A 23,120-nucleotide genomic window follows, 5' to 3' on the forward strand; every position below is an offset into this window, starting at 1 on the left:
TGCAAGGCTGACTAAATGAAGAGGGTGATCTCAAAAGCCCTCCCCAAATCAGAATGAGGGTCTTGAAACGAAGATTGAGGGAAGGATGGGATATTTTACTTGTCACTTCCAGGAACAAATCTAGCAGTTTTGCGGCCCTGAGAAAAATATAAAGAACTTCTCACACCCCTCTCCCCCAATAAATTACTCCCCTCCAGCACCACAAACACCGACACACCCATCCCGTGAGGTTCAAGGTTGGAGGAGAGAGACCATAAAAAGGAACCATTTGCCCCTGGGAATAGGCTGGAGGAGGGGCTTTCCTGGTTGGGAAGCATGGCCCGTGCTAGTGTGCCTGGGTTCCCAGAGACAGCTCCACCCAATACAGACCCCACTCCCGAAATCCCTGAAGGCACAGTCACCTGATAGAGACTGACTACATTTTCCGTTACAGCAAAGATCAAATTGATGTTTTTCTGGGATAGCTTCTCGGTCATCAGCCCCAGAGAGGGATAATCCTATAAAATGGGAGGATGTGGAAGTCAGTTAAGAATTCACGTGAATTCTACACCTTAGAACTTGGCTGATTTGGGCTGTGGCCCAGACGGTGGTGGTGCTTAAACCTTTTCACGCCATGATCAATGTGAGGCAATGGACTAAGTGGCAACACAAACCCAGTTGTGAACTCCAGGGACAGATGAAGAGGCAAAGGCTGGTCAAAGCCAAGCATCTCAGGGCACCTGGCTGGCTCAGTTGGTTGAGTGTCTGACTCTTGATTTTGGCTTAGGTCATGATCTCACAGTTCATGAGACTGATCCCCGCGTCAGGCTCTGCACTGACAGCGTGGAGCCTACTTGGAATTCTTGCTCCCTCCCTCCCTCTCTGCCCCTCCCTGCACACTGCGTGTGCTCTCTCTTTCTCTCAAAATAAATAAATAAACATTAAAGAGAACCCAGGTGGCTCAGTTGGTTGACGGGGTCATGATCTCACGGTTTGTGAGTTCAAGGCCCTCATCAGGCTTGCTGCTGTCTGCACAGAGCCCACTTCTGATCCTCTGTCTCCGTCTTTCTGCCCCTACCCCACACATGCACACGCACGTGCGCTCTCTCTCTCTCTCTCTCTCTCTCTCTCTCAAAAATAAATAAAACATTTAAAATAAATAAGCATAGGGGTGCCTGGGTGGCTCAGTCGGTTGAGTGTCCGACTTTGGCTCAGGTCATGATCTCACAGTCCATGAGTTTGAGCCCCGCGTCGGGCTCTGTGCTGACAGCTCAGAGCCTGGAGCCTGCTTCCGATTCTGTCTCTCTCTCTCTCTGCTCCTCCCCCGCTCACACTGTCTCTCTCTCCTTCAAAAATAAATAAACATTAAAAAAAAATTTTTTTAATAAAATAAATAAGCATAGAAAGAAAGAAAGGAAGAAAGGAAACCAAGCATCTTTCTCCCTACTGGACTTTGATGCATTCATACCAGTTAGTTGTCAGGCCTCATTTTTTCCCCCCACTAATTCGCTTAACAAACATTTATTGAATGATACACATATTACAGTCTCTGCTGCCAAGGAGCTCAGAGTCTAGTGCCGAAGCCAGGTACATACGACACAAAGCGAAGTGCAGAGAGGGACATCGCAAGGGAATGTTGGGGCTCCGAGGAGAGAGGGGCGGGTGACGAGCAGGAAGGAAGGAGGGAGCTGCAAGGCAGAACTCTGAGTCTCCCTACCCACTGCTCTCCATCCAGCATGTGTCAAGCCCCATTTTGAAGCTTCTTCTTGTTTTGCAACTACTGACAAACGCCTCAGCCTGGCGTGCGTAATCCTCCCCAACGTGGTCTCAGCCTTCTGGTCCACACGGCATACACCTCTCTCCCTCTTCCACTGACCACTGAGCTGGCCCCCCACCCTCCCCGCCATGGACTGGCCTTCTTTCTGGTAACCCTCCTCCTTCCTTAGGACCCAGCTCAGGTCCCACCTTCTCTGGGAGTCCTTCCTTGACTATCCCAGCTCATGATGAGCTTTCCCCCTTTGAATACCTAAAGCCCTTATTGAGCGTGCTAACCCACTGCACACTAATCAATCATGCATCTTGTATTATTGGTAGCACGTCTCCTCAACTAAACCAAAAAGGGTAGGACCTTACGTAGTCCCTTTATCCCCCTCAGCCCCTGGTAAGGTGCCTTGCATACATTAGGTGTCAGTGATTACTGACTCACCCAGTGCCCGGTCCTGCCCACTTGGACATGGCTGACACCAAAGAACCCAAGCCACAATGGGGATGCTGGTGAACTGCGAACATGTCCCTGGGATCCTAGACCTTGCAGAGAACTCATGAGATCATCCAACTTGGGGGCGAGGGTGTGGGGGGGGTGGGGAACTCCCGCCTTTACACAGGTGTACTGTTAAGCCACCTAGACAAGGAGGGGCTATACTGTCTTTAAGAGACGTAGAGTTCACACCTCCCCCCAGATGCCCAGGTATCAGTATTCTGAGGGTCTTACATTTCTTCCTGGCTTACAGCCACTTAACTCCTCTCCTGTTAGTTGACCTACTAAGGCCATAGAAAACAACTTAGAAGAAGTCGTCTTCTGTATCAGCTACATCATCCTTTCACCTTCTTCCTTTTTGTCCCTTTAACCTTTCCTCACAGGAACAGATCGCTATTCTTCAGATGATCTTTGTCTCTTTTTCCTCTGTCTTCTTCTAATAATCACAAGTGAGTGCGGTATTCCAAGAAGAGGCTAATCTGTGCACAGTAGACAGGAAGGCCCGCTTCCCAGCTGGACCTGCAAAAGTCCTTTGGGTCCATTCTGGATGCCATGCTGCTGCCGCTGCTGTTGCTTCTGCTGCTGGAGGCAGGGGAGGTGGTGGCGACAACGCCACAGCCAGGACCACTTATAATGGCTGTGCAGGCCGTACCGGGAGTGAGGGTGTCCAGTTGGTATGGGGGGCAGTGGGACGACAGGCTGAAACAAGCCTTGCACCCTGCCCAGGGGAAGTGCCGCCATTTCCACATTCACACAAAGACTCTGTCTGGGTTAGGGCAGCCTTGGCCAGAGTGAATTGGGACCATAGGTGGTACCAAGAATCTCACCATGGTAGTGGAGGCAGAGTAATGGTTGTCACTGCCAACGTGGCACTGCCCATCATTGGGCTGGACGATGCCTGCCAGCCTTCCATCCAGAGCAATATGGGTCTTGGCATCAGTGGTAAACACCAGCAAGTGGGAGGCATCATTCCTCCAGCCAATCTTCTCCTGTTAAAAAAAAAAAAAAAAGCAAAAGAGAGAAAGCAACTTCAGCCACATCATTGGTAGAAAACAAAGATCCAAGGACTTCCACGCGTGAAGGGCTGAACAAGTCGTCTCGAAGAGGGGCCTCAGTCCCAGTCCTCAGAACACAAGCCAGAGCTTTTCCAAGTTGAAGGTTTCTGTCTCTTAGGAAAAGAGTCTCAGCTGATTAGTTCAGGCAGCTGAAAGACACCTACTTCAACTCTAAATATAACTTTTCCAGTGATAATCACATGGCCCATCTAGAAAGCCACCGGCAAGTATGAGCTGGGCTGGGCTAGAGAAATCCCAACTGAACACCTGCCCGCTTTGCTAAGGTTCAGCTAATCCAGCCTTGACTCTGACACCCTTCGAGAAAAGGTGGGAAGATGCTCTTCCCAGAAAACATCTGGGATCACTGAGGTTCAGAAAAACGTCTGCTCTGGCCAGGGAACGATCCAAACAAAGGCTGCATAACAGGAGAAATGCACTGCTCATACTATACAAAATTCTTTGTTCCTCTCTCTTATTTCACACAGAAACCCCCACAGTTGGACCACCTTCTTCCCCATTTTAATCTACACCAACCACACCCGCCACTCCCTGCTGTCCAAACTCACATCACAGACTGTAGCCTGCATGATGGCATCAAAGCCACCCTCTGGGGCATCTCGGTTCCGTGACACACTCTGCTTCTTCACTTCCTCATTGAAGCGGGTCACCTGGTCAGTTAGTGTCAGCACATGTTTGTAGCCAAACATAGGCAAGCAGGTGTTCTTCATACTGGAGGGAGGGAGATAATTGAAGCAGAAACCCTAACTGGAAAAGGCTGCATGAGGAGTAAGAGGGAGAAAGGGGGAGACAAGCATGGGGAGCACAAGGCCCAGGCCGATTCCATACAACCGCCGCTACCCAGACTGTTCAGACTCCAAACCCCTCTAATGACCCAAGTCATCATGGTGGCTTTGCCTCCAGCTGGCCTCCAAGATAAGATAGTAAGCTGTGGAACGAGTCTGCCTGGGTTCAAGTCCCAGCTCCTCCACTTACTCGCCATGAGACTGTCATATGATAGGTCAAAATGAGAGGGTCAAAATGATAGGTCATATCTCCTAAGAGTTATTGTGAGGCTTCCATGAGTTGACTCATGGAAAGCGCTTATATCAGAGTGAGGCTCCAGTTGTTACCATCACCTTGGACTTAACACCTCTCCAAGGTAACACTGACACAACAATAAAGCAAAAGCTCATCAACAACTTCACATCCGTGAACCACCAACAAATTGATAGATCTGCAGCAGACTAAACCAACCAACAGTTTAACTGATGGCTGACATCTTTACTGGGGAACTTAACAACCCAGACAGAAAGTCAAAAGGGTACCTCGTATAACTCTGAAAACGAAAAGGTAAATTCATCCACTGTCTGGCTCAGTAACCATCCTTTGAAATGAGTACACTCCATGGATGTTCAGAGTCTTTACCAATTAAATAAGCCATTCAGTTATAAGCCAAAGTGTCAACAGAAACACACATATCAATTTTCAGACTATTAGAGAGTTCAGTAAATATCATTTCCACTCTTTTTATATTCCTCCAGGACTTAATCCCCCTTGCATTTTAACTCTGTAGTACTCATAACCTTGATGATGAGGAGACAATGGAATCAATCCTTCTGAAATTATAATTCCTCTATTTATTCATCCATAAATTTCTCTCTACTTTTTATCTCCTTTCCCTCTGGTTTTCTCTTGTCTCCTACTTCTTTGTAACAAGACCAAGAAGCTGATGAGTTTTCTTTCTGGAAATTCTCCACCCTTTCTTTTTTCTTTTTTTTTTTTTTTTTTCTTTTTTTTAATGTTTATTTTATTTTTGAGAGAGAGAGACAGAGAGACAGAGTGCAAGCCAGGGAGGGGCAGAGAGAGAGGGAGACACAGAATCTGTAGCAGGTTCCAGGCCCTGAGCTATCAGCACAGAGCCCAATGCAGGACTCGAACCCACAAACTGTGAGATCATGACCTGAGCCAAAGTCGGACACTCAACCGACTGAGCCGCCCAGGCGCCCCAATTCTCCACCCTTTCTAAATGCCCATCTGTCTAATCCTCTTCCCAAGAGTCACAAAGATTTTGGCAGTAACTACACTCCAAACAGCCTTGGATTCTACTGCCACAATGCTCCAGATCAACAGGCCAGCTCACTTGCCAGACAGGAAGACCAAGGTAGAAAAGAGACAGGATTTGGCCAGACAGCAGCCAACGAATCTACCCCAGAGCTAGAAACAGGCAACAGGACTTGCACCTGCCTGAGACAAAGGCAAGTGATGCTGCCCTGGCTTCTCGAAGAGGGACTTACTCATAGCAGGGGTTTTTGAGGGCCTCTGGAGGGGAGATGTACATGTATGGTGACACAGGCTTGTCCACAAAAGCCCCAAAGCCAATCCGCAAGTTACTGGTGAGCTTGCGCATCTGGGAAGCCAGCTTGGTGCCCAGGTTCTGGATGCTCCACAGATCATCCTTCATGGAGTAAGACAGGTCCATCAAGTAGTAGATGTCCACAGGGTAATCCTCCACCTGCCGGACTCGGATGGAGAAAATCTTCGAATCATCTGGAAGGCAAGAGGGATGTTTGTTTTTCTCCTTTTCCCCCTCCAAGACTTAATAAGTGGATTGGACACAGTTGGGATTGAGTAACTTCTTGATCAAACCAGACTGGAAAGTCCTGGTCCTTTCTCTTCTCCCCCTAATTCTATTCCTCTTACAATTCTTGATCCTCTTATTTTATTTATTTATTTATTTAGAGAATGAGCAGGGGAGGGGCAGAGGGAGAGAGAAAGAGAGAGCGAGCGAGCCAGAGAGAGAGACCCAAGCAGGCTCCATGTTTCATGCTGAGCCAGACACGGGGCTTGATCCCACAACCGTGAGATCATGAGCTGTGCCAAAATCAAGAGTGGGATCCTTAATCAACTGAGCCACCCAGGCACCCCAATCCTCTTATTTTAACCTCTTTTTTTTTCCACCTAAAATTCTCCACCCTTTCTAAATGCCCATCTGTCTAACCCTCTAGGTCCCAAGGGTCACAGAGGTTCTGGCAGTCACAACACTTTCAACCCTGTAAAAGGCACGAACTATGTCCCACCCTCCTCCTAACCCCCTAGCACCTAACACATGCCTTGCATGAAGAGGGTACTTGGTAAAATTCTTCTTGATGTAATTGGAGAGTCTAAATCAATGCTTCAAAAAGCCTGTCTCAGCCTAATCCTTGTCCCCCGAAAGTCTCCTGCCCCTATTTTATCTGCCACCATGCCTTTGCCCTAATCTTACCTGGAAAGGGGGCTTACAATTACAGATTACTTTCTCATTTTGCATCTCAACGGAGCCTCAACACAAAGCTATAAGTTAGGTAAAACAAGCATTGGGAAAAGAAGAAATAAACATTTTTTCCAGTTCCTACTATCTTAGAAGAGTTAAGTAACTTGCGCAAGGTCAGATAGCTAATATACAGGGCAGTCGAGATTCAAACTCAGATCTTTCTGATTTGAAGTCCCAATACCTTTCATTTTCTTCTGTTCTCCTGCCCATACCGCCCCCAACATCCTTCTCTTCCCACCCCATTTCCATCGTGAGCTACATCCCCAAGGTTCAGGCCTCCACCTTGTACCCTGTGCCCATCTGTCCGGGATCTCTCCCCAGAAAGAGCCCCATCCCTACCTGGCCGGAGCCGGAGCGCAATCCTCTGGGGGCTGACTTGAGTAATCTGGGAGCTGTCTCCAGAGCCCTTGTCGCTGAGGGGCCTGGCCTCTAAGATGCGGGCCTCACTGACGGGGAACTCGATGGACTCCAACGCACAGTTATCCTTCAGCAGATTCTCTTTCAGGTTACAGCGGGGCGAGCCCAGAGGGAGGGCCTGTAAGACAAGAGCCCAAGGTGAGGCCCTGTGGTCAGAGCCATGTGGCTCTCTGCGTCCTGCAGGCTTTGCCAACTCCCAACAGCCTAGAGTTTACCCAGCACTCCGGAGCTAAACCAGCATAAATGAACTCAGGTGGTCCCTCCTAAGATAGCCCATTGTACAGAAGAGGGAAATTGAGGCACTGGAAATGCTGGGTGAGCGCCTGTTCGTGGATTGGTAGCTAGGAAGAGGGCCAGTACAGTAGGATGCCTGTTAGACAAGCAGTTTTCAAACAGAAATGCAACCCACACATGAGTCCCAGAAATCAATGTAGAGGATCTCAACCATCAATTTATTAAATAAAGTACAGAGCACAGGAGTAGACTAGCAGAGACTCTTCAGCACTGCCTCTTACTAGCTGGCTCCAAGGACAAGTCACGGAAGCTCTCCATGGCTCGATTCCTCAGCTGTCATGTGAAGATAATAATAGCCCCCCACACAGGGATGTTATGCAGGACTAAATAAGACAATGCACATGAAACACAGAGTATAGTGCCTGCCTGAGGATAAGTGCTCAATAAAAGGTAGCTATTGTTATGAGATGCTCTATAAATAGTTCCTGGATAAGTCGGTTATAAATAAACTCCACAAGCTGGGGCAAATCCCATGATGCCAGGCACTGACCAGAGCCTCCCCTATCACTTTAAGCTTCCTCCCTTACCCTGGACGCAGGGCATTGAGCGCCCTTCCAAAAACCCTGGCGTATATCCCACGGCTCTCGGAAGCTCTGTGTGTGTCTACACTGGAGTACTGAGTGGGGGGCATGCTGCACTGGAAAGAAATCAGGAAACAGGCTCAATCCTAGGTCTACCACTAACGAGCACGTGACCTCAGTAAGTCATTTCACGCCTTTTAGCCTCAGTTTCCTCACCTGTGGGGCGAGGGGGTCAGGTGACATGGTGTTTTCAGTTCCTTCCTGCCCTGACGTCCAGCACATTTAGCCAGCACTGTGTGGGCACAGATCCAGGAGGGCTCCTTGCCAGGTTGGGAGAACTGGCCGGAAAGCCGGAAAGCCCTTCCCTGGACATATTTCACAATATTTAGGCCTTCAGGCCCTCAATCCTCACCCCCATCCCTACCCACTCCCTCTCACAACCATTTCCAGAAGTCAGCTGAACAGCCCGCACCAATATCCCAGAAAAACTGGTGTTAACATTTACTGAGAACTCACCGCATATCCCGCACAGCGACACGCGCTTTATGTGGACACAGCTCTGGTTACAGTTCCCTCGTGCTGGAACTGTTGTTATTTTATAAGTGAAAAACCTGAGGCCCGGAGGCTTCACAAATGAGGAACCCGATCTTGCAGGAAAGACATCTAAGGCTTGGAGAAGTTAAGTAACTTGCCCAAAGTTACAGAGCTAAGAATGGCAGAAGAGAGGTCTAACTAGATTATCTGACTGTAATTATCCTCTTAAAGTGATAGTTTGTATTAAATTCTGTATAGAGTGAGGAACAAGGCAGAGAAACAGGAGTGTGGAAGCGACGGTCCTGGGAAGAGTCACACATGAGAATGCCCGGGTAGGGAACAGAATGCAGGATGGGGATGTGGCTGGTGTGGGAAGGATAGATAATGTTCTGCCTCCTTAGCCCCTGCAGGTGACTAGTAGCCATATTGCCAAGGGAGGGATGTGGCCACAAGGAACCATCCATACTCAAAAAATCAGGACTCTGTAGCCTAAAACTCCTCCTGATGCTTGAAGTCTCTCTCCCTCTCATGCCCAGCCCTTGCCTGATAGACTGAAAGTCTTCCCCATGTGGAGGGAAACATGAAACCAATAGTGCTATAGACTGAATGCCTGTATCCCCCCCAGAACTCACATGTTAAACCCTAACCCCCAAGGTATTAGGAGGTTGGGCCTTGAGAGGTGATTAGGTCTTGAGGTGGAGCCCTCATGATGGGAGTAGTGCCCTTAAAAAAAGGCCCCATGGGGCACGTGGGTGGCTCTGTCAGTTAAGCATCTGACTTCGGCTCAGGTCATGATCTCACGGTTCATGAGTTCGAGCCCCGTGTCGGGCTCTGTGCTGACAGCTCAGAGCCTAGAGCCTGCTTCAGATTCTGTGTCTCCCTCTCTCTGTGCCCCACACACACTCTCTCTCTCTCTCAAAAATAAATAAAACATTAAAAAAAAATTTTTTTTTAAGAAAAAGGGTCCCAGAGAGCTCCCTGGCCCCTTCTGCCATGTCATAGCAAAAAGACAGCCACTATGACACAAAATTTGCTGGTACCTTGATCTTGGACTTCTCAGCCTCCAGAATTATGGGAAATAAATGTTTGTTCTCAAGCCATCCAGCCTGTGGTATTTTAAGTTTATTTATTTATTTTGAGAGAGAAAGAAAGAGTTAGCATGGGGGGGAGGAGCAGAGAGAGAGAGAGAGAGAGAGAGAACCCTGATGCAGGGCTCGATCTCACAAACCGTGAGATCATGACCTGAGCCAAAACCAAGGGACGCTTAACCAACTGAGCCACCCAGGCCCCCCTATGGTACTTTTGTTATAGCTGCCTGAATAGACTAAGAGAAATGGAATGAGGACCATCCTGGCCCAGGCAAAAAGTGGAAAAAGCTTCTGGAAGTTGGCAGCTTCCTTCTTTCCCTCTCAGCTTCATGAGTATGAGGTGATTAAATGACATCAGCAGTGGGAAACAGTGCAAAGGACTTAACCTTGGCCCAAAAGATTCCAACGGGGACATCACAGATCCTCCAAATCTCTGGGATAGATGAAAATGTCCTCTCCGCTCCCAGCCGTGGCCAAGGACAGATGGCGGAGTGAACTTATGGGCACTTGGAGTTTTTGTGCCCAATCTTCTCTGGCTGCCCCTGCACATCTCTCCCAACCCCTCTCCCCCAGGAAACATCCTCCTGCTCACAGTGCTCCCTACCTTATCTCTGAGCCCAGCTACCCACAAAGCCCCAGGGAGAAAACCTTCCAAAAAAGGCAATGACTGGAGAGACCAAGATGCACGGAGGAGCTGGCCCTTTCCAGTACTAAGACATTTGCCAAAGGAGAGAGCAAAGGGGAGACCAGGGAACTGAAGGAGAGCAGCAAGGCCTTCGTGGGTCTTTAAGCTGCACCCTTGAAGGCGGGGTTTCTTGACTGCCCATTTCCCAGTATGACAGTGCTCATTACGAGAAGGTTTGAAGTACTAAGCCCTGCTGATAGTCCTTATGGTTTGTTATGAATTTCCTTAGAAATAGAAACACTGACAAACAAAAACTGTCTCCCTCCCTCCTTCTGTGGTCACTGACATCAGAGGTCAGGAACATAACAGGCGGGCCCTTCAGCCACGCTCTCCCAGAGAGCCTCCTGTCCCAGGAGGATACCAAGGTGGTGACCTCAACCCACTTGGGCAACATTCCCTTCCTTAATAACCCAGATTAGGAAGGTAGAAGGAATGTCTCTAGGTTACTCAAAGAAAAAAACTGAAAGGAGGGAGGATGAAGGTTAAAGTTCCAGTTCCTGGTGAAACCGGATGTGACACAAAAAGGGCAGAAATAACCAAGACCCAGGGGAAGATCCTGAGCACAGGGGTGGGAGGTTCCAGCCCACATGCTGTGTGAGCTGAATCCCCTCCCTCTCCTGGGAGACTGATGCATGCTATTAGTCCTATTCTTCATTCATCCTGATTTGGAAACTGGGAAAGTACAGCATGAATAACTCTCATTATCCTACCTCTCTCACAGGCTTGGTCAGGGGATAAAATAAGACGGTGAGCACGAAATGCTTTCAAAATATGAAAAATCTCAATAGAAGTCAAATATACTCAAATTCTTTTGATATGATATAAACCAACAAATGCAAATAGAAGGTGACTGTTTGGGGGGCACCTGGGCGGCTCAGTTGGCTAGGCATCAAACCCTTGGCTTTGGCTCAGATCATGATCTCACAGTTTCATGAGTTCAAGCCCCACATCAGGCTCTGCGTTGGCAGAGCGGAGCTTGCTTGGGATTTTCTCACTCCCTACCCCTCCCCTACGCACAATGTCTCTCTCGCTCTCTTTCCCTCCCTCAAATAAAGTTAAAAAAAAAAAAAAAAGAGGGTGACTCTTTTCTACCAAATGCCTCCAACCCAAATAAATTAACATTGTTTTCTTGATTGACATCCAGTGAGGACAAGAAATCGCTTGACCATACAGTGACAAAAGTGTGGAAGGGACAGAAAGAAGGAGAGGAAAAGAAAAGCACTTTAGCTTATGGTTATTGGTATCCATACCCCATTGTTTATGGGAAGGGGAACACTTTCAATATTATACCTTTATTTTTACAACAACACACTTAGCAAAACTCTCAAGATGAACATTTACCCTCCAGATTAAAAGAAAAATAGAAAGAAAAAGCAGCAGAGAAGTGAGAACAAAATTATAATGCGACTGAAAAAGAATTCAATAGTAGCCTCAAACCTTTCCCCGACAGATGCAGAGAAGAAAATAAGTCACCTCTACTGGAGTCTTCTACTTAGCTAAACCCAAACCCATTCCTCTTCTTTCATCCTCGGTTGTCAGGCTGAGTGTCAGCTGGTCCACCTTCTGATGCAAACTCAGGACTACAGAAGAATTTCTAGTACCTCCCCTCTACTTAGAGTTGCCAAATGTAGCAAATATTTGGGACATACTTACATTAAAAATTATTTGTTATTTAATTCTAATTTTACTGGGTGTCTTGAATTTTAGCTGGCTGCCTTAACTCCCCCTCCACCGACCATGACCCCAGTGATCAGCCCCTTTGATCAGGAGTATTTGCCAAACTTGCTACTATAAGAACCCATGCTGGTGCAAAAGGTCTGGGATCCATCCGGGGAACCTTTATATTTAAAACGCACCCCTGGTGGTTCTTACAACGAGGCAAGTTTGGAAGGTTCTAGATTCCAACATGGCGCCATGGAGGCCGAGACCATGACTTGAATCTCTGGGGGAGCTTGGCCTCTTTGTTACATTCACATCCCAGAGACAGTACACCGCCCCCACGCGTATCAGTATCCAATCCTCCAGGAACACACCCTGTGCAGATGGACCCAAAACTGCACTCATCCACTTTGGCTATGTTTTCCTATTACCCGGCCAAACACTTGCGATACACACCCAGAGCTGCTGTCCTCTAGGACCAAGGGAAAGCTGAGCCCAACCAGTTGTTTTTCCAGGCACTGCCAACCCTGCCTGCAATGGCTAAGGTAAGGGAGGCAGAGGCAGAGGGCCCTCTAGGGTCAATTATTCAACAAGTCACATACAAAATGGCCCAGATGGTTCACTTCTGGGTTTTTAAGCCAACAGCCAAGACACTTTCAGGAGTTAAACTTGGCCTGTGTAGGGGAAGCCCTCAGGCAAAAAAAAAAACAAAAACAAAAACAAAAACAAAAAACAACCACCACCAGCAGTCGTGTTCAGGTTACAGGCTGGGATTCCCACCCCCCACTCCTCCCTGGCTGACACACTTTGCCTCATACTGGGCTCCTCTGCTATCTCTCCTCCCCTCCTCCCCCTTTCTCAGAGATAGTTGTAGTCATTCTCTAACCCCTTGGCCTCCCCCACTTTCCTGTTTATATTCCATTCTCTCAGAGAATATCTTATTGGACCTTCTACTTCTACTCATTAGTTTTCTTTGGTCCTTGATACACTCATTTCCTCTCTGACTCACCCCATCCCCCCCACCACCACCACCACCATTCCTAGGCAGGTCCTACCTTACGCTTTGATCCTACCCTCACCTTCCCGCTCCCCCCATCCTCCCCTGGTCTGCCCCAGGAGACAAAATTCACCACGGTCATCCATAAATATTCTGCACTTGCATTTCCAAAATCTGGTCACATGACCTATGGGCTTTGTCTGGTTCGGCCTCAATATACCTCAGCTACAGGGCATGTCCTTATGCAGAGCAAAAGAGGTGACGGACACTCCAAGAATATGTTTTCTTTTTCCCCAGATGCCTCTTGGCCACAGTTGCCTGCATTTTCTCTCACTTTGGGTTGAAAAGGAGGGAAAGGGGATGGGAGCATCCTTTGAGCGACACTAGGGCTTCTCCCCTGGCTACCCATCTGCTCCAGCCAGCTTCAGGCCATCCAATCCAAGAAGGAGGCATCCGCCCCATCCAGCTCTCCCTTCTTCTGGGATGCAGTTGCAGAATTCCAACTTCCTTACAAGAGCGGCTGAGTGATATTATGATGGCAACCAAGGGAAGGAGGATATGGCAAAGGACAAGGGAGGAGGCCCCATCACACTGGAGCAGCCAGCTCAGCCCAGAGGGGTGGAGAACCTATGGGGGTGGGGGGAGGGGGGATGGATTCACCCGCCCCCTCCCCACCTCTCCCTCCCAGCCCCAGGGAATGTTACATTTGCTAAATGAAGTCAATGTGGCCCAGATGTTGGGCAGCTGCCTCTGGAAGCAGTTCCTGTGCTGAACTGTACAGAGGCAAAGTAGTGTGTTGGGCTGGCCCCCACAGCTCTGGCAGTCCTCCTGTCTAAGGATAAACACAGCCTCCCAGCTCCCACTCTCTCTCCCCACACCCCCACACCAGCCTGCCAGGGAGGTTGCCTTTTTAGGAAACTCAGCAGATCAGGAAGAGAAGCAAAGGGACGAGGAGGCTGGGTTAGAGCAGTCAGAAAACTGCAGAGGGCAGAGAGGTGCTGTGGTGACAGAGAGGGCGCCTCAGGTAGTGGGGAAGCAGCCAGGCCACGAGTTCAGGTAAACACCTGCCGGGGGCCAGGCCAATGACTCAGTCTCAGTCTGTAATCACTGGAATCCCTCCAGCCACACTCACCCCCCAGCTCTCACCAGCTCCAAATTCCCGTCCCAGCCACAAACATAGCCATTCTCTCAGACACACTCATTCCCTAGGGCCCCAGACACAACAAACCCTCTGCCTAGACACAGCTAACCCTTTCCTGTCACCCTTGTATCCTCACCAAATGGGCCCAGCGCCTTCCCTCATTGACACCTAAGCGAGGGAAGGAAGGAGGAAAATAAGAGAGAGAGGAGCAGGTAAAGCCGCGGGGGTCCAGACATCACAGAGGAAAAGGGAAGAGAAAAGATCTTCTGACTGAACGTCCCCCACCGCTGTCACGTTAAGTGTAAGATTCTTCTTTTACCGGTCTTTTAAAAACTCTAGGATGTTTGTCTGCCAGCATCCCCTCTATACCAATAACCCTCTGCTGCCTCTCTTTTTGATACCCTGCTTTCCCGGGGTGTTCCACCCCAACAAAAAAGCAATCAAAGTGTGGCAAAGGGAGACAATGGCTACAGTGACGCCAGGAGCCTAACCACATTGGCTCGTGCGGGGGGCCACACCGCAGTCTGGACGGCGTTCCCGGCAACAACCCCATGACAGCTCATGTTGACATCTACCAATGTGAAGGCTTCCTTCCAGTTCTGCTCAGAAGGGACATGGGGCTTGTGTATTTAGCAGGGAGGAGATAACCCTATGGGTCCATTCCTGCACAAAAGCAGCGAAGCCTGCATTAAGAAGGAAGGTCAGATGTCCTCTCCTTACCTCATCTGAGCACCAGGCACACGCAGGACTCACGGCCAGACACTCCTGGCAGGAGTGGATGCCTCGTGTGGTACAGATGTTGGACACTGCAAAGGAGACAAAGGCGTTAGCAACCGACTTGGCCTGACAGGGTAACTGGCCTGCCCCATCCTTCCCAACTTCCCCAGATGCTCAAAGGTATAGCTCTCAGATGCACACAGCAGGTCTGACCATACCATAGACATTCACCAAACACAGGCTGTTTGGTAAGGAGGAAAGAGAACGAGAAAGGTCAGGAGAAACTCATCGCCACCCTCACTGATGAGGCCCCAGTGATGACAAGCTTTGGAGCAAGATGGACCCACAGTATCAGATCATAACAGATGGAAAGGCTTTCATTAACAACTGGTTTGACACCCACATTGTGCACAGGAAAATCTGAGGCCCAGAGCAATGCAGTGTGCCCTCTCTCCAATTATTCGTGTGACAGATTCACAGCCACTACGTGGGGACCCCAGGCCCTGATGCACTAACATTAACACACAGCCTAAATATGGTGGAGGGCAGTGGTGGGGGTCACTGCCAGGCAGTGTTCCACTGGCCTTCCAGGACAAAGCAAATCTTCTGAAGCCCTCTCAAGACTCCCAATACATACCTCAAGGTGTCAGGGTGTAGAATGGTCCAGGGAGAATGCCAGAAATGTCAGAAAAGGCTGAGTGAGATAAGCTGGAAGAGCAGGGATTGGAGTTGGAAGGCCTGTATTTGAATTATTTTTTAATTTTTAAGTTTTCATATTCAGGGGCACCTGGGTGGCTCAGTCGGCTGAGCATCTGACTTCAGCTCAGGTCGTGATCTCCCACTCCGTGGGTTCGAGCCCTGCATCAGGCTCTGTGCTGACAGCTCAGAGCCTGGAGCCTGCTTTGGATTCTGTGTCTCCCTCTCTCTCCACCCCTCCCACGCTTGTGCTCTGTCTCTCTCACTCTCCTTCTAAATAAATAAATAAATAAATAAATAAATAAATAAATAAACAAACAAACATATAAAAAAAGTTTTTACGTATTTATCTTGAAAGAGAGAGAGAGACAGACAGCAGGGGAGGGGCAAAGAGAAAGAGAGAGAGAGAATCCCAAGCAGGGAGCGCCCGATGTCAGAGCTGTCAGAGCAGAGCCCGATGTGGGGCTTGAACCCATGAACCACGAGATCATGACCTGAGCAACCCAGGCACCCCTGAGCAACCCAGGCACCCCTGTATTTGAATTCTGAATGCTCCTTTTACTTAACCAACTGAGCAACCCAGGCACCCCTGTATTTGAATTCTGAATGCTCCTTTTACTAGCTGTACCAGGACTAACTGAGCTGCTCAGTTAATCTTTATGAAATGGTAACACCCACCTCACAGGATTTGTGCAAAGAATTCAGGGAGGTGAAGGAGAAGCACTCAGCACGTGACAAAAGGCCATTCGAATGTGAACAGTTTTCACATTGTCATGGGACAGAGAAAAGCATGGGGTGTGGGGTGGGAGGGGGAAGAGCAGAGGCCACCACAGAGACCGAAATAACCCAGAGAAGCCTAGCCAGGAAGCAAACCCCAGGCATTGGCTTGGGTGGAAGCTCTCATCCTCCCTGCTTCCCCTAGTTCAGCCTTTCTGGGCTCAGCCAGGTAAACCTCCTCCCTTCCACAGTGGTCCCCAGGAAGGCTTTTTCCAATGTAAGGAACATACTGAGGAAGATACATTCCTCTCCATGACCCAGGTCCTTCATCCAATTTCCTAAAGTAGTCCCTTTGCTCCCAGCTGGTAAGACCAGCAAATCTATTTTTAGGGAAATCAGCCTGATCAAAAAAAGATTGTTTTCCCAGTGCCCCCAAAACTTCCTATCAAGCTGAATGTCTCAAGTCTATTTTATTATAATGTGTCTGAACTCCCTTCCAACACCTAGACAAAACATACCCAGAAAATGTGTATACACACACACACACACACACACACACACACACACACACACAGAATATTGTCAAGAAAAATTATCCATTGTTATCTGTTGTATCCAGTGTTGACAAGTAGACCCACCATACTTAGGGATTATCTGATTTTCTAGGAGTGCATACCTTTGTTTGACTTCTATTGATTAGGACATTTTAGAACTCTATAAAAGTAGAGGTTAACTTGTAGAAAACCAGTAACAATAGAAATGATTCTTGGGGTGCCCGGGTAGCTCAGTCGGTTAAGTCTCTGACTCCTGATTTCAGCTCAGGTCATGATCTCATGGTTTGTGAGTTCAAGCCCCGCACGGGGCACTGCGCTGACAGCATGGAGCCTGCTTGGGATTCTGTCTCCTTCTCTTTCTGCCCCTCCCCTGCTTGCTCTCTGTATCTTTCCCAAAATAAATAAAAATAAACAAACAAAAAGAAATGATTCTTGATAATAACAGTGTATATGATTCTTATCCAACAGCAATGCAAATGATTTCTGTCTGGTTTTATTGCCTTTAACCAATTTTGAAAATATTAGGTAATTGATTTCAGCGTTCCTTTCAACTACCAACTATAAATCTCCCTTCCCTGAATTTTCTAAAGATTGTTTTAAACTATTTTTAATTAATCTCTTACGCAACAGAGTTGGGTAAGATTCTTCAAACCCAACATGGGGTTTGAACTTACAACCCTGAGATCAAGAGTCGCATGTCCTATGCCCTGAGCCAGCCAGGCGCCCCTCCCTTCCCTGAATTTTCTTTTGAATTAACCTGACTCCCTCATTAATTAAGCTGAATAAAATCTTTGACACACGTTCGTGTTACACTTGTATGGTAACGTACTTTTACCTCTTTAAAAAATTACGTTTTACCGATATCCATCTCAGGGCCTCACCAGGGGGCGGAGGGAGCTAACAGAAGAGGGAAGCATGCAATCAGAAGACTGTGGTCCTCGTTGAGTCACCACTGCTAACATGGCCTTGGGAGAGTATGCATCTCCTCTTAGCCTGTTTCTTCACTCGTAACTCCTAACGTTACAATTGTTCATCTATCTATCTTAACAACACTGCCACCCAATAGATTTTAATAAGCCTCTTGAGGCTTGCCCCGTCCAGCCCCATTCAGTCCCGTCCAGCCCTGTCCAGCCCTGTCCAGCCCTGTCCAGCCCCAACCAGCCCCGTCCAGCCCCGAGCCTTGCTCACAGGAGATGCTCCATAGATATACAGTGGAGCAAATTGAAAGGCACTGGCCTGGATCAGTTATATTTTGTGTTTTTAACCAACCGAGCTCACGTCTCCAAATTATGCATTGAGTTCCATTATAAAACATGCAAATGCATTGAAACAGTGCCTGTGACAATTTAAACTTCCTCTGTTCTCCTAAAAACACCAGCATCACATGTGGAATCCTGGAAGCCCCAGACTTCCTCAGAGCTCGAGTCTAACTTTCAAAGGCTTTTCCCAAATCCACAGTTCCCCAAGTGGGGTGCCACTACCAGCCCATGAGGAACCTCTGGGCCCCAGGCTCTGACTTGACTGACACTCTCACTGAGCGAGCGCGAAGACCGTGTCATGGGAATCACAGCAGTGGCTCCCGGCCTGGCCCTGAGCTACCAAGGCCACCTCTGAGTTGGGGCAGCCCCCAGCCACGCATTGTCTATAATGGAAGGAAGGTAGCCAGGAGCTGCTGGCCTCAGAAGACCTCACAGTTCAGAATCCACGAGGCAACCAGGAGGCCTCCCCTTGCAAGGACTGCCTGGCCATGTCTCAGCTCACGGTGGCTCTTTCCCTGGCCAGATGTGAGCACACACACCCCGCCCCCCCACCTTTACTGCCTTACTGGAAGCATAGCTCAAAATGTTTTAGGTCTCTGTCTCCCTTCTCGAAGTTTCCATGGGAATCAGCATCTGGGGGTAACTCCAGACATAAATGCCATCGATTTTCACTGGGGTTGGGGGGAAGAGGCAGGGGGAGACCTCGGGAAGAGTGAGACTAGAGAAGAGGACCATGGGAGGTGTGGGCACCTCCAATTATTTTTGAAAACTCTCCCCAGGCTATCCATTTTTCCACCCATTCACTCTCAAATTAGCATGTATTTGCCTAGGAGCCCTCGACTCGACTCGTAGCCACAATAGAAAGCCTTGCCAGATGGGAAATAAATAACAGCAGGCCCCCTCCCGGTGAATGGGCAGCCCAAGACCCCAGAGGATGAGACAAGCCGCTGGGATATGTTCTTTAGGAAGTCATGCCCGGGGAGTCATGAGAGCCCGTTCCCCTTTCCTCGCTTAGTGAATCATAGGTTGATTTCATGAGAACCAGTGATTCCCCCCACAATACCCCCCACCAAGACCTACCACCAAAGGCAGGTTCCCCGGATCGCAGTGGCTAAAAGTGACTGACTCATCAGAAGTCTCTGCGCCTGGGCCACGCTGATTCAATGAGCTTCAGCTCTGAGACCACCCCTCCCTCCTGAACATGTGGAAGGAGTTTGGGCCTGTTTCCAGCCATTCATAAGGCCTGTGTTCTTGCTCAGCCTCAAGGGCCCAGACTCAGCCCTGCCAGAGAAGTGGCAATCTTCATCGGAACTTTGTCGCTGAAAACAATCAGCAACCCCACCACCCATTTCCTCTGATGGTTTAGCCAGAGCAAGCAAACAGGGCCCTGGTCCTCACAGTGTGGCTGTAAGGATTAAATGAAACAAGTCCCTGTCAAACTCTGAGCACAAAGGGCTGGCACACAGGAAGCATTCCCTAAAGGCTGCTGCTGCTGCTACAGTGGCTGTCGTTTTTGTCCTTGCTGTTTTCATCCTGAGTCCCAAGCTGTTTGAGGCAGGTGAATGTTTTACTTTCTTCTTACTTTTTCCCTGAAGCCACTCTTCTACACGACACTAGACACACTGCTGAGCATGCCCTGAACAGGGGGGTGGTGGGAGCACAGAGCCAGAAAGCATCAGACTACAGTAAAACGATCAGTTGTCAGATCTAACTTCTAAATGGAGTCAGGAATATTAGTGTTCGAAAATCCAGTCCAGGAGGGATGGCCAAGAGGAGAAGGCCAAGTAGAAAACAGAGAGAGGGGCGCCTGGGTGGCTCAGCCGGTGAAGCGTCCAACTCTTGATTTCAGCTCAGGTCATGATCTTACCGTTCGTGAGATCGAGCCCCACGTCATGTTCTGTGCTGGTGGCTTGGAGCCTGCTTGGGATTCAATCTCTCTCTCTCTCTCTCTCTCTCTCTCTCTCTCAAAGTAAATAAATAAACATTAAAAAAGAAAGAAAGAAAATATAGACAAGACCGCCAAGAAGTTTGCCTGAAAAGCAGTGGAAGGAAAGGCTGTGGTTTGGCACGTCAGCCCAATTCACAAAACCAGAAGAGAGACAAAGGATGGGGAAAATGGGGGAAAAAAGAGGAACCAGGAAGGGAGTTGGAACAAGTGGAAGTCATAATGCGTCAATGAGAGCTATTTTGAGGACATACTGTCCAATGAGCCAGGATGCCAGAATGCAGGAACGGGCCACCCTAGTGAAGCCAGGGTGCTTCAGGAAAGGGCTAAGTCAAAAGGAGAGGTGTTTAGTGGGAAGGGAGGGTGATCCACACTGTGTACACTACGGACTGTCTTACTATCTGCCAGAAAGGAGGTCTGGCCTGGCTCTCCAGCCCTGCCACTGACCTTTGACTAGTCACTTCCCAATTAGGTCCACGGGGACACCGGCTGACTTGGCGGGGCCTGATCTTCCATTGCAGTCACCTGGCTGAGTGAGTCATCCAAGAACAAAACATCTCATGCTAACTGCCATATGGATCCACAAGTTTCTCTAGAGCTTTCTTAGAGCAATCTGCTAAGAAAGTTTATTTTATTTTTGTTCCTTCATTACATGTAGCAGCAGCTCAGTAATCTAAGGAAGGGGAAGGGGAAAGGAAAAGTGAAGTTCAAGGTAACACACACCTCTGAGCATAAAGCTCCAGGAAGCATCACCCAAAATGGCAGGAAATCCAAATTTCCACGTTTCACCGTATCTAAGACTATGGATGTAGGATGTACCATAATTTCAGAGATTTAAAAAAGTGCATCACAGTTCGTTAAATATGGCATGTGACATCAGAAGGCATTTGTATATAATTTGCCTCTACCAATATTAAAATGTGTTATGGGTTGAATTCTGTGCCTCCAGAAAAATATGCTGACATCCTAACCCCCAGTGCCTACCACTGTGACCTTATTTGGAAACAAGATCTTTGCAGATATAATCAAGATAAGGTCCTTAAGGGAGGCCTAACCCAGCCTGACTGATGTCCTTGCAGGGGGAAGACACCATGTGAAGACAAACATACAGAGAAAATGCCATGTGATGACAGAGGCAGAGATCGGAGTGATCCAACTGGAAGGGAAGGAATGCCAGAGTACCAGCCACCAGGAGACAGGAAGCAGCAGGGAAGGATTCTATCCAGAGTCTCTGAGAAAGCAGGGCCCTGCTGATACCTTGCCTCCAGTTTTCTAGCCTCCAGGGAGACTAGAATAAAGTTCATTGCGTTAAGCCCCACAGTTGTAGCACCCCTAAGAAGATAATACAAAAAGGTTTTGCATTTCTATAGCATAGATGACACGATTTTGAGAAACACTGCCCTTAAATACTTTACGTGATTGAGAAAAAGAAAAAGCCATTCTGGAATGAAAATTTTGCTATGGTTAATCCATCTATAGATAATAGGAACATGGCCACTTCAGCTTTATACTTTTATACTAATATACATCAGTGGTGTTGGTGTTCATTCATTCATTTACTCAACAACTATTCATGAAGCACCTACCTGTGCCTGGCGCTCTCCTAGGCACTGGAGACATATTGTGGAACGAAACAAGCCCCCTAGTCTTGTGGAGCTCAAATTTTAGTGCAAAAACAAAAACAAAAACTTACAACAAAAATGGACAATTTCAACTAGTGGCAAATGCTTTTAAAAAAAAAAAAAAGGAGGGGCGCCTGGGTGGCTTGGTCGGTTAAGCGTCCGACTTCAGCTCAGGTCATGATCTCACGGTCCGTGAGTTCGAGCCCCGCGTCGGGCTCTGTGCTGACAGCTCAGAGCCTGGAGCCTGTTCCAGATTCTGTGTCTCCCTCTCTCTCTGCCCCTCCCCTGTTCATGCTCTGTCTCTCTCTGTCTCAAAAATAAATAAACGTTAAAAAAAAAAATAAAAAAAAAAAGGAGAATAAAAGAATAACATCAATGAGGGGAAGAAGTCTCTTCTAAAGAACATGGTCAAGAAAGACTTCTCTGGACCTGAACAGACATTTTTCCAGAGACCTACAGATGGCCAACAGACACATGAAAAGATGCTCAACATCACTCATTATCAAGGAAATGCAAATCAAAACTACAATAAGATATCACCTCACACCTGTCAGAATGGCTAAAATCAAAAAGACAAGAAATAACACGTGTTGATGAGGATGTGGAGAAAAAGGAACCCACATGCACTGTTGGTAGGAATGTAAGTTGGTGCAGCCACTATGGAAAACAGTAGGGAGGTTCCTCAAAAATTAAGAACAGAAACATCATATGATCCAATAATTCCACTACTGGGTATTTACCCAAAGAAAACAAAAACACTAATTCAAAAAGATACATGCACCCCTATGTTTACTGAAGCATTATCTACAATACCTAACTTTGGAAGCAACTTAAGTGTCCATCAATAGATAAGTGGATAAAGAAGATGTAATACACACACACACACACACACACACACACACACACACACACTAGAATATTGCACAGCCATAAAAAAGGATGAGATCTTGCCATTGGTGATAACATGGATGGACCCAGAGGGTATTATGCTAAGTGAAATAAGTCAGACTGAGAAAGACAAATACTATATGATTCACTCATATGTGGAATCTTGAAAACAAATTAATGAACGAACAAAAAGCAGAATCAGACCTATAAATACAGAGAACAATATCTGCCAGAGGGAAAAGGGGTAAGTGGATGGGCAAAATGGGTGAAGGGGACTGGGAAATATAGGCTTCCAGCTTTGAGATGAGTAAGTCATAGAAATAGGGAATACAGTCTATGGTATTACAATGGCATCACATGGGGACAATTGGCGGCTACACTCGTGAATGTAGCATAATGTACAGAGATGTTGAATCACTACGTTGCACACCTGAAATTAATGTAACATGTATGTCAACTGTACTCAAATAAAAAAACAATTAAGAAAAGGGGGAAAAAAGAGAAAAAGAAAGGCCTCTCTGAGTTGACATTTCAAAATGATACGAGTGGGTCATGAGAAGATCTAGGGGACAAGCATTCCAGAAAGAATCCACAAGTGCGAGATGGACTTCAGCCTGTTAAAGAAATAGCAGGAAGAGAGAGGGAGGAAAGAGGCAGAGAAGTGGCTGGAGAAGCAGTCAGGGACCAAAACGCTAGAAAGCTACAACCATGGTAAGGAGTATGGCTTTCATTCTCCATATGATGGAAAGCCACTAGAGGAATTTGAGCAAACGTGAGTAGAGAAA

General features: G+C 47.8%; 1 protein-coding gene across 1 annotated transcript in view; it reads right to left on the minus strand.

Annotated features, from left to right (window-relative positions):
- The window catches only part of ITGB3 (integrin subunit beta 3), a 55,507-nt gene that overhangs the window by 23,029 nt on the left and 9,358 nt on the right, over positions 1–23,120 (minus strand). Inside the window, exons 2-7 of the mRNA XM_045489281.1 lie at positions 14,658–14,743; positions 6,941–7,136; positions 5,586–5,838; positions 3,858–4,020; positions 3,064–3,225; positions 402–497 (exon numbers count right to left, since the gene is read on the minus strand). Coding sequence (XP_045345237.1) covers positions 402–497; positions 3,064–3,225; positions 3,858–4,020; positions 5,586–5,838; positions 6,941–7,136; positions 14,658–14,743 — 956 coding nt within the window. The remainder of the gene's footprint in view (positions 1–401; positions 498–3,063; positions 3,226–3,857; positions 4,021–5,585; positions 5,839–6,940; positions 7,137–14,657; positions 14,744–23,120) is intronic.

This window comes from Leopardus geoffroyi, chromosome E1 (genome assembly GCF_018350155.1).
Source record: "Leopardus geoffroyi isolate Oge1 chromosome E1, O.geoffroyi_Oge1_pat1.0, whole genome shotgun sequence".
Taxonomy (NCBI): Eukaryota; Metazoa; Chordata; class Mammalia; order Carnivora; family Felidae; genus Leopardus; species Leopardus geoffroyi.